The sequence below is a fragment of the Hyla sarda genome, chromosome 5 (assembly GCF_029499605.1).
Source record: "Hyla sarda isolate aHylSar1 chromosome 5, aHylSar1.hap1, whole genome shotgun sequence".
NCBI classification, from domain to species: Eukaryota; Metazoa; Chordata; class Amphibia; order Anura; family Hylidae; genus Hyla; species Hyla sarda.
The window spans coordinates 184,347,043-184,360,766 of record NC_079193.1 but is presented as its reverse complement, the minus strand read 5'-3'; the positions used below and the strand labels follow the sequence as shown (position 1 = coordinate 184,360,766).

General features: G+C 41.1%; 1 protein-coding gene across 6 annotated transcripts in view; it reads right to left on the bottom strand.

The window, feature by feature from the left end:
- LOC130273680 (serine-rich adhesin for platelets-like) overlaps positions 1-13,724 on the bottom strand; it is a 222,744-nt gene that overhangs the window by 163,641 nt on the left and 45,379 nt on the right. For 4 of the 6 annotated variants that reach the window (XM_056520883.1, XM_056520880.1, XM_056520882.1 and 1 more), the window contains exon 3: positions 10,740-10,805. In XM_056520883.1, coding sequence (XP_056376858.1) covers positions 10,740-10,805 — 66 coding nt within the window. Of the gene's footprint in view, positions 1-10,739; positions 10,806-11,878; positions 12,012-12,156; positions 12,275-13,724 lie in introns of those variants that run through there. The other 2 variants (XM_056520885.1, XM_056520886.1) reach the window with 2 other exon arrangements.

Here is a 13,724-nt window from a genome sequence, read left to right as displayed (position 1 = left end):
CTTGTTGGATCTGATCATTACCAACAACGCAGAGCTGATTGGTAATGTAACTGTGCGGGAAAACCTTGGTAATAGCGACCACAATATAGTTACTTTTGACCTAAAATGTAGAAAACAGAGACAGGCGGGGAAGGCAAAAACATATAACTTTAAAAAGGCAAACTTCCCTGGGCTGAGGGCTGCACTACAGGACATAGACTGGGGGGAGGTGTTCTCAAATACTGATACAGAAGGTAAATGGGACATCTTTAAATCAACTCTAAATCACTATACCGTTAAATATATACCAAAGGGGAACAAATATAAACGATTAAAACTAAATCCTACATGACTGATAAATTATGTTGAAAGAGCAATAAACAACAAAAAAATTGCTTTAAATGCATATCTGATTGGTCAGCTATAACATTTAAACAGTACAAGGAGCTTAATAAAATCTGTAAAAATGTAATAAAAACAGCAAAAATTCAAAATGAGAGACAGGTGGCCAAAGAAAGCAAAACTAATCCTAAATTTTTTTTAGATATATAAATGCAAAAAAAAAAAAAAAAAGGACAGAGCATGTAGGACCCCTTAATGATAATGGGGAGGTTGTCACAGGCGATCAAGAGAAGGCGGAGCTACTGAATGGGTTCTTTAGTTCTGTATATACTAAGGAAGAAGGAGCTGACATTGGACAGGTCAGTGCTGGTAACACATCATGTAATGTACTGAACTGGCTTAATGTAGAGATGGTACAAGGTAAGTTAAGTAATATAAATGTAAGAAAATCTCCAGGGCCAGATGGATTGCACCCAAGAGTTCTTAGAGAGGTAAGTTCAGTAATATCTGTACCCCTGTTCATGATATTTAGAGATTATCTGGTGTCTGGTATTGTGCCAAGGGACTGGCGCAAGGCGAATGTGGTACCAATCTTCAAAAAGGGCTCTAGGTCTTCCCCAGGAAACTATAGACCGGTAAGTTTAACGTGCATTGTGGGTAAATTGTTTGAAGGACTTATAAGGGATTACATACAGGAATACATAGGGGATAATAGTAAACCCATGCTGGCTATCACTTATAATACTAAGGATAGAAGTTGTCAAACCAATCTAATTTGCTTTTATGAAGAGGTGAGTAGAAGCCTTGACAGAGGAATGGCTGTGGATATAGTGTTTCTGGATTTTGCTAAAGCGTTTGATACTGTCCCTTATAGACGTGTGACAGGTAAGTTAAGGTCTTTGGGTTTGGAAACTTTAGTTTGTAACTGGATTGAACACTGGCTCATGGATCGTACCCAGAGAGTGGTGGTCAATGATTCGTACTCTGATTGGTGCCCGGTTATTAGTGGTGTACCCCAAGGTTCAGTACTGGGCCCGCTGTTTAATTTATTTATCAATGATATAGAGGATGGCATTAAGAGCTCTGTTTCTATCTTTGCAGATGACACCAAGCTTTGTAGCACGGTACAGTCTATAGAGGATGTGCATAAGTTACAAGATGACTTGGATAGACTAAGTGTCTGGGCATCCACTTGGCAAATGAGGTTCAATGTGGATAAATGTAAAGTTATGCATCTGGGTGCTAATAACATGAATTTGTCGTATGTCTTAGGGGGGATTAAACTGGCAGAGTCACTGGTAGAGAAGGATCTGGGTGTACTTGTAGATCACAGACTACAGAATAGCATGCAATGTCAGGCTGCTGCTTCCAAGGCCGGCAGGATATTGTCATGTATAAAAAGAGGCATGAACTCAAGGGTCAGGGACATAATACTTCCCCTTTATAAAGCATTAGTACGGCCTCACCTGGAATATGCTGTTCAGTTTTGGGCACCAGTCCATAAAAGGGACACTGTGGAGCTGGAAAGGGTGCAGAGACGCGCGACTAAACTAATATGGGGCATGGAACATCTTAGCTATGAGGAGCGATTAAAGGAGTTACAATTGTTTAGTCTTGAGAAGAGACGTTTAAAAGTATATTAATGGCCCATACAAAAAATATGGAGAAAAACTGTTCCAGGTTAGACCCCCCCAAAGGACGAGGAGGCACTCCCTCCGTCTGGAGAAGAAAAAGTTTAGTCTCAAGGGGCGACAAGCCTTTTTTACCATAAGAACTGTGAACTTATGGAACAGTCTACCTCAGGAACTGGTCACAGCAGGAAAAATTTACAGCTTTAAAACAGGGTTAGATACATTCCTGGAACAAAATAACATTAATGCTTATGAAGAAATATAAAATCCCATCCCTTCCCCAATATCGCGCCACACCCCTACCCTTCCATTCCCTGGTTGAACTTGATGGACGTATGTCTTTTCAGCCGTACTAACTATGTAACCAATCAGATTGCTTCTTTCATTTTCATGGGCCATTTTAAAAATGAAATAAGTAATCTGTTGGTTGCTAAGGGCAACTGCAGCTATATTCCTCTATGATAATATTTATTATGAAATCATGTGCACACAACGAGTTTCATAACCATCCATTTTTTTCATCAGGCGTGGTCATACTGTAATCTAGCAGTGATTTATACAGGATGTAATCCAAACTTCAAAAACGGACATGACGTATAGTGCAGTAAAAAAAAACATGGAGCAAAAGTCTATTTTTGCACGTTTTTGTTGTCGTCACCAGCAACGGACTGTTGTTGTCAACAGCAACTGATCATTTATTTGCATCATGATCTGGACTTTTGCTCCATGTTTTATTTGTTTTCCATCTTTTTCTACTGCACTATACATCATGTCCGTTTGTGACGTTTTGATTACATACGGTATAAATCACTGCTAGATTACAGTATGATCATGCCTGATGAAAAAAATGGATGGCTTTGAAACACGTTGCATGCACATGATTTCATAATAAATATTGTTATCATTACCTTGGACTTTTCTCCTCCCTTGACAGCGCGATCACAAGCTTCCAGTTTCCTGTATCATTGCTCTACATTGTCTTCACGCTTATCCAGTTAGCGTGGGAAGCCGCTGCAGTCAACCATACTCTATTGCTATTGTGAGCGTTGTGCCTTTCCAGCACAACCTAACCAGGTGAGCGAGTTTTTTTTTTTAATAAGTTTTGCATCACTCTGATTTCATCATTGATTCCACACAGGGAGCACTCAGTGTCTGTTGTTTTTCTGCAGTCACTGCAGCATCTGGAACCCTTTCCTTTCTGGTTTTATGCTATACACACACTGTGTGCTTACAGCTTTTGCCAAACTGCAGCTCCCAGAATGCCCACACATCCTTTGAGCTGTAGTTTTGAAACAGCCGGAGGCATATGATTGGTAAAACTCAGATTTACAGCAGTGTTTCTGCAGGCTGTGTTCCTCCTACTGTTGCAAAACTACAACTCCCAGCATGCCCACACATCATTTGGCTGTGCAGCCATGTTGGGAGATGTAGTTTTGCAAAAGGTGGAGGCATATGACTGTAGTCCCCCTGTATCAGATACACTGGCTTAATTTATTCATACACATGCACATTACCAAGACACACACACACATATATATATATACACATATGCAGGGACAAAAAAATCCTCCATTCAGTCCCCATATTCAGTCATCAGTTTCTTTCATCATCTGCTCACAGGCAGCAGTGTACCCCCACCCCTCCCCCCTTCTCCTCACACAGGAGACTGAAGTAAACACAGACAGTGAGGTAGAAGATCGCAGCAGCATTAGATCTGCTGACCTGTCAATCATGAAGTGGGTCCGTGACATAGGTGATGACGAGTGGACACAGCCAGGCTGGTATGTATCCCAGGAGGCGGGGAGGCAGTTTTTGACCGTTTTTTTTTTCAGTATGAAATACTGAAATTTTTTTTAATGAAAGCAATTGCAAAACCTATTGGTTTTGCATGCATTAAAACATATCAAAAGTTTTTATATCTGACAGCGCCAATTTAAGGTGAAATTGAGTCCTTAAAGGGGTTAAGGCCCACTTTGTACTCACATATTTTGAATTAAACACACACTAGCAATCTCACACACTCACTTTGTTTGCTTGCTTTTAAAGTTATCCAAATTCCTCCTCTCTGTTTCAGTATCTTCTTGGAATTGAATGCAAAGGGGCTTCCTCTCAGATTCATGGAGGGGGATTTACGAAGACTGGTATGAATTTCCAATGGCTTTAGAGCACAAATGTTGCAGAAAAAGTTGCAGACGTGCACCAAATTTATTAAATGTGGCACAGACTTTGATAACTTTTGCGGACGCTGGAACAAACAAAGTTATGTTCTATTTTACGCAATCGAAATGTTAGGGAGTAAGTGGCAGCCATATGAAAATTATATAAAATGTCGCACAGACCTTAATATAATTGTTGCATAGTTCTATAGGACCTTGCCCCGTGATATCATCTAAATCTGGCCCCTGCAACATTTTTGGGACATCTCACAAAAAGTTGACATGATAAATTAGTGACCACTGCACAAAGTGGTCTAAATAAGAACACTTCATGGTAATGACATGTAAACATTCTAAATGAAATACCGCATAAAGTGTCGCACAAGCCAGCCTGCGACTTTTCATGTGTCAAATTAAGATGAAAAAGTAGTCTAAATGGTTTGATAAACTCCCCTCAAATAATGCTATATCTGGCCTATAGGACTTGTTTTCTATGCTACATGTATTATGTACAGTGATGTGCAGTGATATTCATGGATATGCTCATTGTGGAAACAACATTGATGGAGATTTATCAAGCTCCGTAGTAGATTTTTTTGCGTAAAAAAAAAGTTGCACGAACTTACGCACGTGCAACTTTTCTATACATGCTGCGACTTTTTGATTTTTTGCTTATTCCAAAGCGCATTTCTGAAATCTGCTCACGTTGTAAATTTTTTTTCTTTTTTTTACTTGCAGTGGTCATGTATTTATCAAATGTGATAGTCGCTATTTATGAAGAAAAAAAACTGCATCTCCATTTAAAAGTCGCATATGTATTACAGGTCCAACCTGGCTTACAGAAAAGGACATTAACACCCACTTTAACAACTGTTCTTGTTCTGCATCATGAAACAAAGCTACTACATTAATGTTACTGTTAATAATAGAAAAAACTAATTATATAACTAATAACTTCATTTTAAAGGATGAAAATACACACTGCACACCTTGTTAATTTTAGGACACTTACATGCTGGCATACCCACTAAATTTTAAAATGAATGTTGTGTTAAAATAGAATAAGGCACAAAATAATTGTGACTACGTAAATAACCCATATGTGGCACTAAAATCTTTCCTTAAAAAAAAAAAAAAAAAAAAAAAAAAAAAAAGAAACATCCATAGTAACACAACTTCATGCACATTTTGGGGTGGGTAACGTACAGAGCCTTTTTTTGTGGCTTCACTATTTGTTTATGTGCCTGTTGGTGCTGCAGGTCTTCCTTCCTGACAAACTCCGGCCTCAGCTAAGCAGCGCTAGACTCCGCCCCCCAACGTCACAAAATCCGGGCTCAAAATTAAACAGAAAAAAGTCTCCAGTGTACGGATATTCATGGTGCGGCATAGTATGTTTTTAATATTTTTTCATTTCTGAGGAGGGTGGATGGGTTGTTGCGGGATAGTTGGAGTGAAGCTATTTAGTGCCAGGCGTTACCCGATGCGGTAGCCCCCCCTCGTCACTCTCTAGCAACACTACTTATAATAAAGGGTAGATAAGGAACTTCGGCTATTAACATAAGGGGAAACATTTCTGCTTTAAAAAATGCTTATTGTAAGGGTGCTTTCACACCACGTTTTGTACTAACGGTTCCCGAATACGGCTGGGAGGAGGGGGCGGGGCTTAATCGCGGCGCCCGCACTCAGCCGTATTCGGGAACGGTATTTAATGCATGAGCCGACCGGAGTGAACAGCAGCCGACCGGAGTGAACAGAAACCGTATGCGGTTTCCTGACCGTAGGCAAAAACGTGCTTGACCACGTTTTTGCCTGCGGCCGGGAAACCGCATACGGCCGAAAACGCAGCCGACCGGAGGCTGCGGTTCACTCCGGTCGGCTCATAGACATGCATTAAATACGGTTCCCGAATACGGCTGAGTGCGGGCGCCGCAATTAAGCCCCGCCCCCCTCCTCCCAGCCGTATTCGGGAACCGTAAGTACAAAACGTGGTGTGAAAGCACCCTAAGCGGGTTTCCAGAGTTTTGCTTCCGTGCGATTTATTCATCAAGGTCGTGCAAAAAAAAAAAAATTATATAACATCTTCATATAAAAGCCATACATTTGAAAAGAATGATAAATCTCCATTATGTTTTCTTTTGGGGGCAATGCTTGCAGTATATATTCTGCCATATAAAGTATTCTACTGCAGTAAGGATACGGTGCATACTGTTCCGCTTATAACACTTTATGGGGGGGGGGGGGGATTTATCAAAGTTGTCTATTTCCCACATCAATAGAGACAGACCTACAGAGGGTTAGGCCGGTCTACTGTGCGCTTAATTTATCAAAAGTCGCACGGCTCTTGATAAATTCTGCGCACAGACTTTGGGATCTATGGTTTAGACTGTATTTAAACCTGCTCCAACATGGTCTGACATTTCAGCTTACTTTCGGACAATGCGACTTTTCGCCAAAAAAATCACTATTGATAAATTCAGCACCGATGCATTTTTCCATCTAAACTAGACTAGAATGCATCATGTTCTAAAAATCCTCTAAAGCAAAAGTCGCAAGAAAGTTGCACATATTTAGACTGCGGCTTTCTGTGCGACAATTTTAGACGGGAAAAAAAAAAGTCTAAATCCTTTGATAAATCTCCCCCTATGTGCCTATATTCAGCATATCTTGACCTAATATTTACAGTTTTGTTGGATGCACCTCACTATTTAATTTAAAGGGGTACTCCCCTGGGAAAAAATTTTTTTTAAATCACCTGGTACCAGAAACATAAAAAGATTTGTAAATTACTTCTATTAAAAAATCTTAATCCTTCTAGTACTTCGCTGCTATATGCTCCACAGGAATTTTTCGCTATGACCACAGTGCTCTCTGCTGACCCCTCTGTATATTTTACAAACTGTCCGGAGCAGGATAGGTTTGCTATGGGGACTTGCTATTACTCTAGACAGTTCCTAAAATGGACAGAGATGTCAGCAGAGAGCACTGTGATCAGACAGAAAGGAAATTCTAAAAGAAGAGAACTTCCTCTGGAACATACAGCAGCTGATAAGTACTGGAAGGGTTAAGATTTTTAAATCAAAGTAATTTACAAATCTGTTTAATGTTCTGCCACCAGTTGATTAGAAAAAAAGAAAACACCACAGATGCTGTGATCAGGATTGATCATGGCATCTATGGGGTTATTGCTGCCGGGACCGGCGGTGATTGACATATGCATACGTATGCATACATCCCAGTGCGCGAACGTGTTGGGATGTATGCATACGTCCTATAGCGGGAAGGGGTTAAACAGTACATTGTGCAACAAAATTGAAAAAAAAAAATGCAATTTTGTAACTTTTGTTGTGAAAATGACATCTTATCTTTATTCTGTAGGTCCATACGAAATGATACCCTACTTATATAGGTTTGATTTGGTCGTACTTCTGGAAAAAATCATAACTACATGCATGAAAAATTATACGTTTAAAATTGCCCTCTTCTGACCCCTATAACTTTTTCTGCATATGGGACGGGCTAATTTTTTGCGCTGTGATCTGAAGTTATTATTGGTACCATTATTGTTTTGATCTGACTTTTTGAACGCTTTTATTCATATTTTTATCGTATAAAAAGTGACCAAAAATACGCTATTTTGGACTTTTGAATTTTTTTGCGCATACGCCATTGACCGTGCAGTTTAATTAACTATATATTTACGCACTCGGCGATATTACACGTTTTTATTTATGGGAAAAGGGGAGTGATTCAGACTTTTATTAGGGAAGGGGTTAAATCATCTTTATTAACTTTTTTTTTTGCAATGTTATAGCCCCCAAAGGGGACTATAACTTGCAGTACATTGATTTAATACACTGATCAATGCCATTGCATTGCATTGATCAGTGTTATCAGCGGTCGATTGCTTAAGCCTGGATTTCAGGCTTGGAGCAATCAATCGCCAATCGGACGCGCAGGAGGTGGGTAAAGAACATTGCATTTTCACCGCGATGGTCCCGATCAGCCCGACTGAGCTGCCGGGAAGATTTCACTTTCGACGCGGCGAGCAACTTTGATCGCCGCGTCTAAAGAGTTAATGCCAGACGTCTGCCTGAACGGCGATGTCCGGCATTTGCCACAGGTCCTGGCTGCTGATAGCAGCCGAGACCGTGCGGGTATGATGCGAGCTCAGCTCCTGAGCTTGCTACATAACCCTGCCGTGCCGCAGCGCCGTTTATAAATGGCATTTTGTGGCAAGGGGTTAAAAGGCTCTGTATCATACCTTTCCCCTTGCTCATTTCCCCATTGTGTGAGCTACCGGCAGGAAAAAGTAGGCATTCCCCAGCAGGTGTGACGTCACTAAAGCCTCCGAGAGCTGTGCCTTCCCGTGCCCCACACGCACTTCCAGAGTCTGTTCTCCTACCAGGCCAGGAGGAGACCAAACTAACTGTTTGACTTGAACAGAACAGAGCCACCTAGTGGCCATTTATTTCAGTCACATTAAAAACATATAAAAAGGTTGAGAATTTTAACAGCAAGTAAATTGCAAAGTGTCTGCTAATTACATAAGGAACGATATATTACATGTTTAGTTTGGTGAAAGGCATTCTTTAACCCCTTAACAACCACGAACAAAAATGTACGTCCTGGTTTGCCGGGACTTCCCGCACCAGGACGTACATTTACGTCCTGTGTATGACCGCGAGGATCGGAACGGTGCTCGCGCCATACACGGTAGGCTCCGGCTGCTGCCGGGGATCCGCTGGTAATGGCAGACATCCGCGATCGCGTGGATGTCTGCCATTAACCCCTCAGATGCCTTGATCAATACAGATCACGATATCTGCGGCAGTGCGGTACTTTGAATGGATGATCGGATCACCCGCAGTGATCGTCCAATCATCCAGCATAGCTGCCAGAGGTCCCCTCACCTGGCTCCGGCCATCTCCTGGGGTCTTCTGCTCTGGTCTGAGATCAAGCAGACCAGAGCAAAACATAACCGATAATACTGATCGGTGCTATGTCCTATGCATAGCACTGAACAGTATTAGCAATCAAATGATTGCTATAGATAGTCCCCATGGGGACATAAAGTAAAAAAATTAAGTGAAATATACCCTCCCCCAATAAAAATTAAAATTGTCCGTTTTTCCCATTTTACCCCCAAATGGCTTAAAAAATTTTTTTATAAACTTATTTGGTATCGCCACGTGCGTAAATGTCCGAACTATCAAAATATAATGATAAGGATCCCATACGGTGAATGGTGTAAACGTAAAAAATAAAAGATAGATAGATAGAGAGAGATAGATATATCTATCTATCTATCTATCTATCTATATATATATATATATATCTATTATATACACACACACACACACACACATATACATACACACACACACAAATGTGGTATTGATAAAAAGTACAGATGGCGCAAAAAATGAGCCCTCATACCGCCCTATATACGGAAAAATGAAAAAGTTATAGGTGGTCAAAATAGGGCGATTTTAGATTACTGATTTTGTACAAAAAGTTTTATATTTTTTTTTAAAGCGGTACAAAAATATAAAAGTATCTAGCCATGGGTATTATTTTAATCGACCCACAGAATAAAGAACACCAGTCATTTTTACCGTGAAGTTCACAGTGTGAAAACAAAACCCTCCAAAATGTGCAAAATTGTAGTTTTCATTTAAATTCCCACCCTAAAATTTTTTTTGGGGGGGGGTTTGCCATACATTTTACGGTAAAATGAGAGGTTTCATTACAAAGTACAATTGGTCACGCAAAAAACAAGCCCTTATATGGGTCTGTAGATGGAAATATAAAGGAGTTATGGATTTTAGAAGGAGAGGAGGAAAAAAACGCAAAAATAAAATTGGCCTGGTCCTTAAGGTGAAAATGGGCTTGGTCCTTAAGGCGTTAATTACATGTGTGACTTTTTGCCCAGGCCACTATTATTTCCGCTACTGAATAAATGGGGATTTTGAAGATGGGAAAAGTCTTTAGATTGGGGTTTCCCTTATCATTGGCAAGTGCTCCATATTGGTAGGGTCAGTAAGGCCACTCCCATACCTAGGGGACAACATCCATCATTAAGAATAAACCTAAAATAATAACTGTCCCAGACCTTTAGGTCGCTGTGCCATGGCTCTATTTGTTTATCAAAATCTGGGCAGAGGAAAATTTGAACAGTTATCCATAGCAATCAGATCGCTTCTTTCATTTTTTTAAAATGCCTCTGAAAAATAAAAGAAGCAATCGGATTGGATGCTATGGGAAACTGGTAAACATTTCCTCTGCACATGTTTTGATAAATCTCCCCCTATATGTCTATTTATATCTACATAAGGTCTCACCTAGGGATTTTCTTAGTAGAATTAATAAGGCTATGTTTTAACCATTTTCTGCTACGAGGCCACATTTTTTGTACCTGTGATTTGTCTCATGCTGGCAGACTGCAGCATTTTTCTGACAAAAAAAACACACACACACACACACACACAAAACTGCTGGAAAACATGCCTTTAGACCAATGTCACACCAGCCTAATGGATAGCTACAACTATACAATTACCAGTGTTACATGTGATATATGTAAAATATGTCCAATCTACCCTAAATGCAATTAAAGTACAGGACTGCTTACCCGATGTTTCTTTCCTTTAAGATGAAATTCAAATGTTGCAGCACCAATAACTTTAACATTACAGATCTATGTAGAAAGAAAATAAGAATAGGTTAGTTTAGTCAGTTCTTCTGGTAAGTCTGCTTAACACATTCACAGTATCTGCTGTACATAGGTGGCAAATATGCGATTAATAAATATGGTGCAGGCCAGCAACATGTGTGACAGGCGTATTATGCAGATGAAATCCACAGGCAGTCTTAAAACAGTCAGCATTGTTTTGCCTTTTAAAGGCGTTATCCAGGAAAAAATGTTTTTTTATAGATCACCTGGCTCCAGAAAGTTAAACAGATTTGTAAATTACTTCTATTAAAAAATCTTAATCCTTTCAGTACTTATGAGCTGCTGAAATTGAGTTGTTCTTTTCTGTCTAAATGCTCTCTGATGACACGTGTCTCGGGAACTGTCCAGAGTAGAAGCAAATCCCCATAGCAAACCTCTTCTACTCTGTGCAGTTCCCGAGACAAGCAGAGATGTCAGCAGAGAGCACTGTTGTCAGACAGAAAAGAACAACTCAACTTCAACAGCTAATAATTATTGGAAGGATTGAGATTTTTAAATAGAAGTAATTTAAAAATCTGTTGAACTTTCTGGAGCCAGTTGATATATAAAAAAACGTTTTTTCCTGGAATACCCCTTATGCTAGAGAGTATAGGAGAGATGCTTGAAAATGTAATTTAAAAACATTCCTGTTTTGGGGAATTGGGTGACTTATGAAAAGCTTTTTCCTTGGCTGTAAGAGTTAAAGAGGGGTAGTGGAGCCACTAAGGGAGGCTCCTGCCTAATTACACCACATGGTGCAGACATAGGATTTGGAGCTCTCTCTTTCTACAGAAGCTTAGCATACAATATTTTAAACATACAATAGTCCAAAAAAGACTATCGTAACTTAATCAAACAACATGCAATGCTACAGGCAATCCAGATCTGTGAAACGTGCCAATGGCTGGAAGAACTGACCAATCAGAATGGTCTAACTGACTTTGGACACCAGATGAGGGCGGCACCATATTACTGGGACACTGTATGTACTGTACAGGAAGGAAGCTCTTGTCCTCTACATAGACAATTAGGTGAAGCTTCCAACAGATCTTTCTTACTTTTGTATGTAAGGACTTGCTTTATTTGTATTCGTTATCTCTAGTGCTGGGCGGTAGGACCTAAAACTTATATCACGGTATTTTTTCAGGTTATGGCGGTATCATGGTATTACCGTGGTACCATGTGGGAAACAGTGTAAAAGTGCAGTGGCTGACAGTTAACCCCTTCCACGCCATGGGGACCGTGTGCACGGCCCCTATAGCGCGGAAGGGGTTAACTGTCAGCCGCAGCGCTATCGTGAATCCCCCCACGGGCGCACTGTCAGCTATTTACATACATTGTCCGCCGCTGCAGTTTATAATCCCCGTCCCCAGCCGCTGCAGAGCCTTCTCCCCCTGTGAAAGGCAGGCACAGGACATCTACTCTTCATCCCCGCTCTGTTCTCTGATCCCTGAGCAGGGATGGGAATGTAAGAATCAGTAGAGCCTTCTCCTCCTGCAAGCGCTGAATGTACGGGCGCGGTAGAGCTTCTGATCCCCGTCCCTGCTCGGGGATCAGAGAACAGAGCGGGGATGAAGATCAGATGCCCTGTGCCTGCCTGTCACATTTAGTGCTTGCAGGGGGAAGGAGGTCCTGCAGAGCCCGTGCCTGGGGACTGGTATGATAAACAAACAGCCTGTGGGAAGAGGAGAGGGGGGCTGAGCAGGGAGCAGGCTCGGGGCTGAGGGAAACATCAGAGCCAGGGGATGAAGTTTCTGTGCTTTCCCCTGGCTCTGATCACTGAGAACAAGCGGCAGCTGCAGGGGGAGGGGGGATGTTTACCGCACGTGAGCTCAGCGGCTCCCGCTCCTGCACATCCCGTGGCTCCGTCACAAGTAATTCATTCGGGGGGGGAGGGGCCCGACCGGTATGCCGGTATGGGCAAAAATTGATATCGTGCAACGAAAAAAAAACGGTATCCGGTATGAACCGGTATACCGCCCAGCCCTAGTTATCTCCATATTTTTTTTTTATTAATCCTTACTTTTTCTGATTTTGGGAGGATTCAGAATCAATTACCAGGTTTCCATAGTTCTGGTCTCAACAATCAATAGTTTTAACACACATTGGTCATCCTGAAACCGATTAATATTGTAACTGTAAATGTTTGATCATAAGATGGCAAAGTGTTGTTCATAGTGGGACACAAAATTAAAAAAAAAATGTTTTATTTCTTATCTTAAAAAAAAAATAAAAATAAAAAAAAAAGTATACATATTTGGCATCACTGCATCCACAATGACCTAAGCTACAAAATAATCATCTTAACCCCTTCCTGACCCATGACATACATGTACGTCATGTAGATACTGTCCGCTACTCACGGCATCCCGCCGCGTCTGGTAAGATGGTGGTTAATAGCCAGCCATCTTGCCTCGGGACCTAGGGGGGAGGGTTTCATCCCCCCCCACCGCGATCACCACTATCAGCTATTCAAATCTGACTAGCCGATAGCAGTTTTTCTAACACAGTTTTAACTAACACACACACACACACACACACACACACACACCAACCCCCAATAGTAAAAAAATAAAAAAAATAAAAGTAATTTAATTTTAAAAATAATTCATTCATCCATCGCGACACACAAACATAATTTTTAATTTATTTTTAACAAAATTATTTTTAAACAACTTAAGGACCAAGGGCGTACCTGTACGCACGTGGGAATATCAGTCCCACGTGTCGGGCGGGGACCAGACCGGGGTGACTGCTGATATCTATGTGCAGGCACCCCGCGCAAATGTCCATGTCAGCGATCGCCGAAAATCACCGGTGAATTCACACTGGCGATTTGCGCAGATTCCGGGTCTATGGTGACCCGGAAAATAAGGGGGATCGGGGTTGTCAAAGACACCCCAG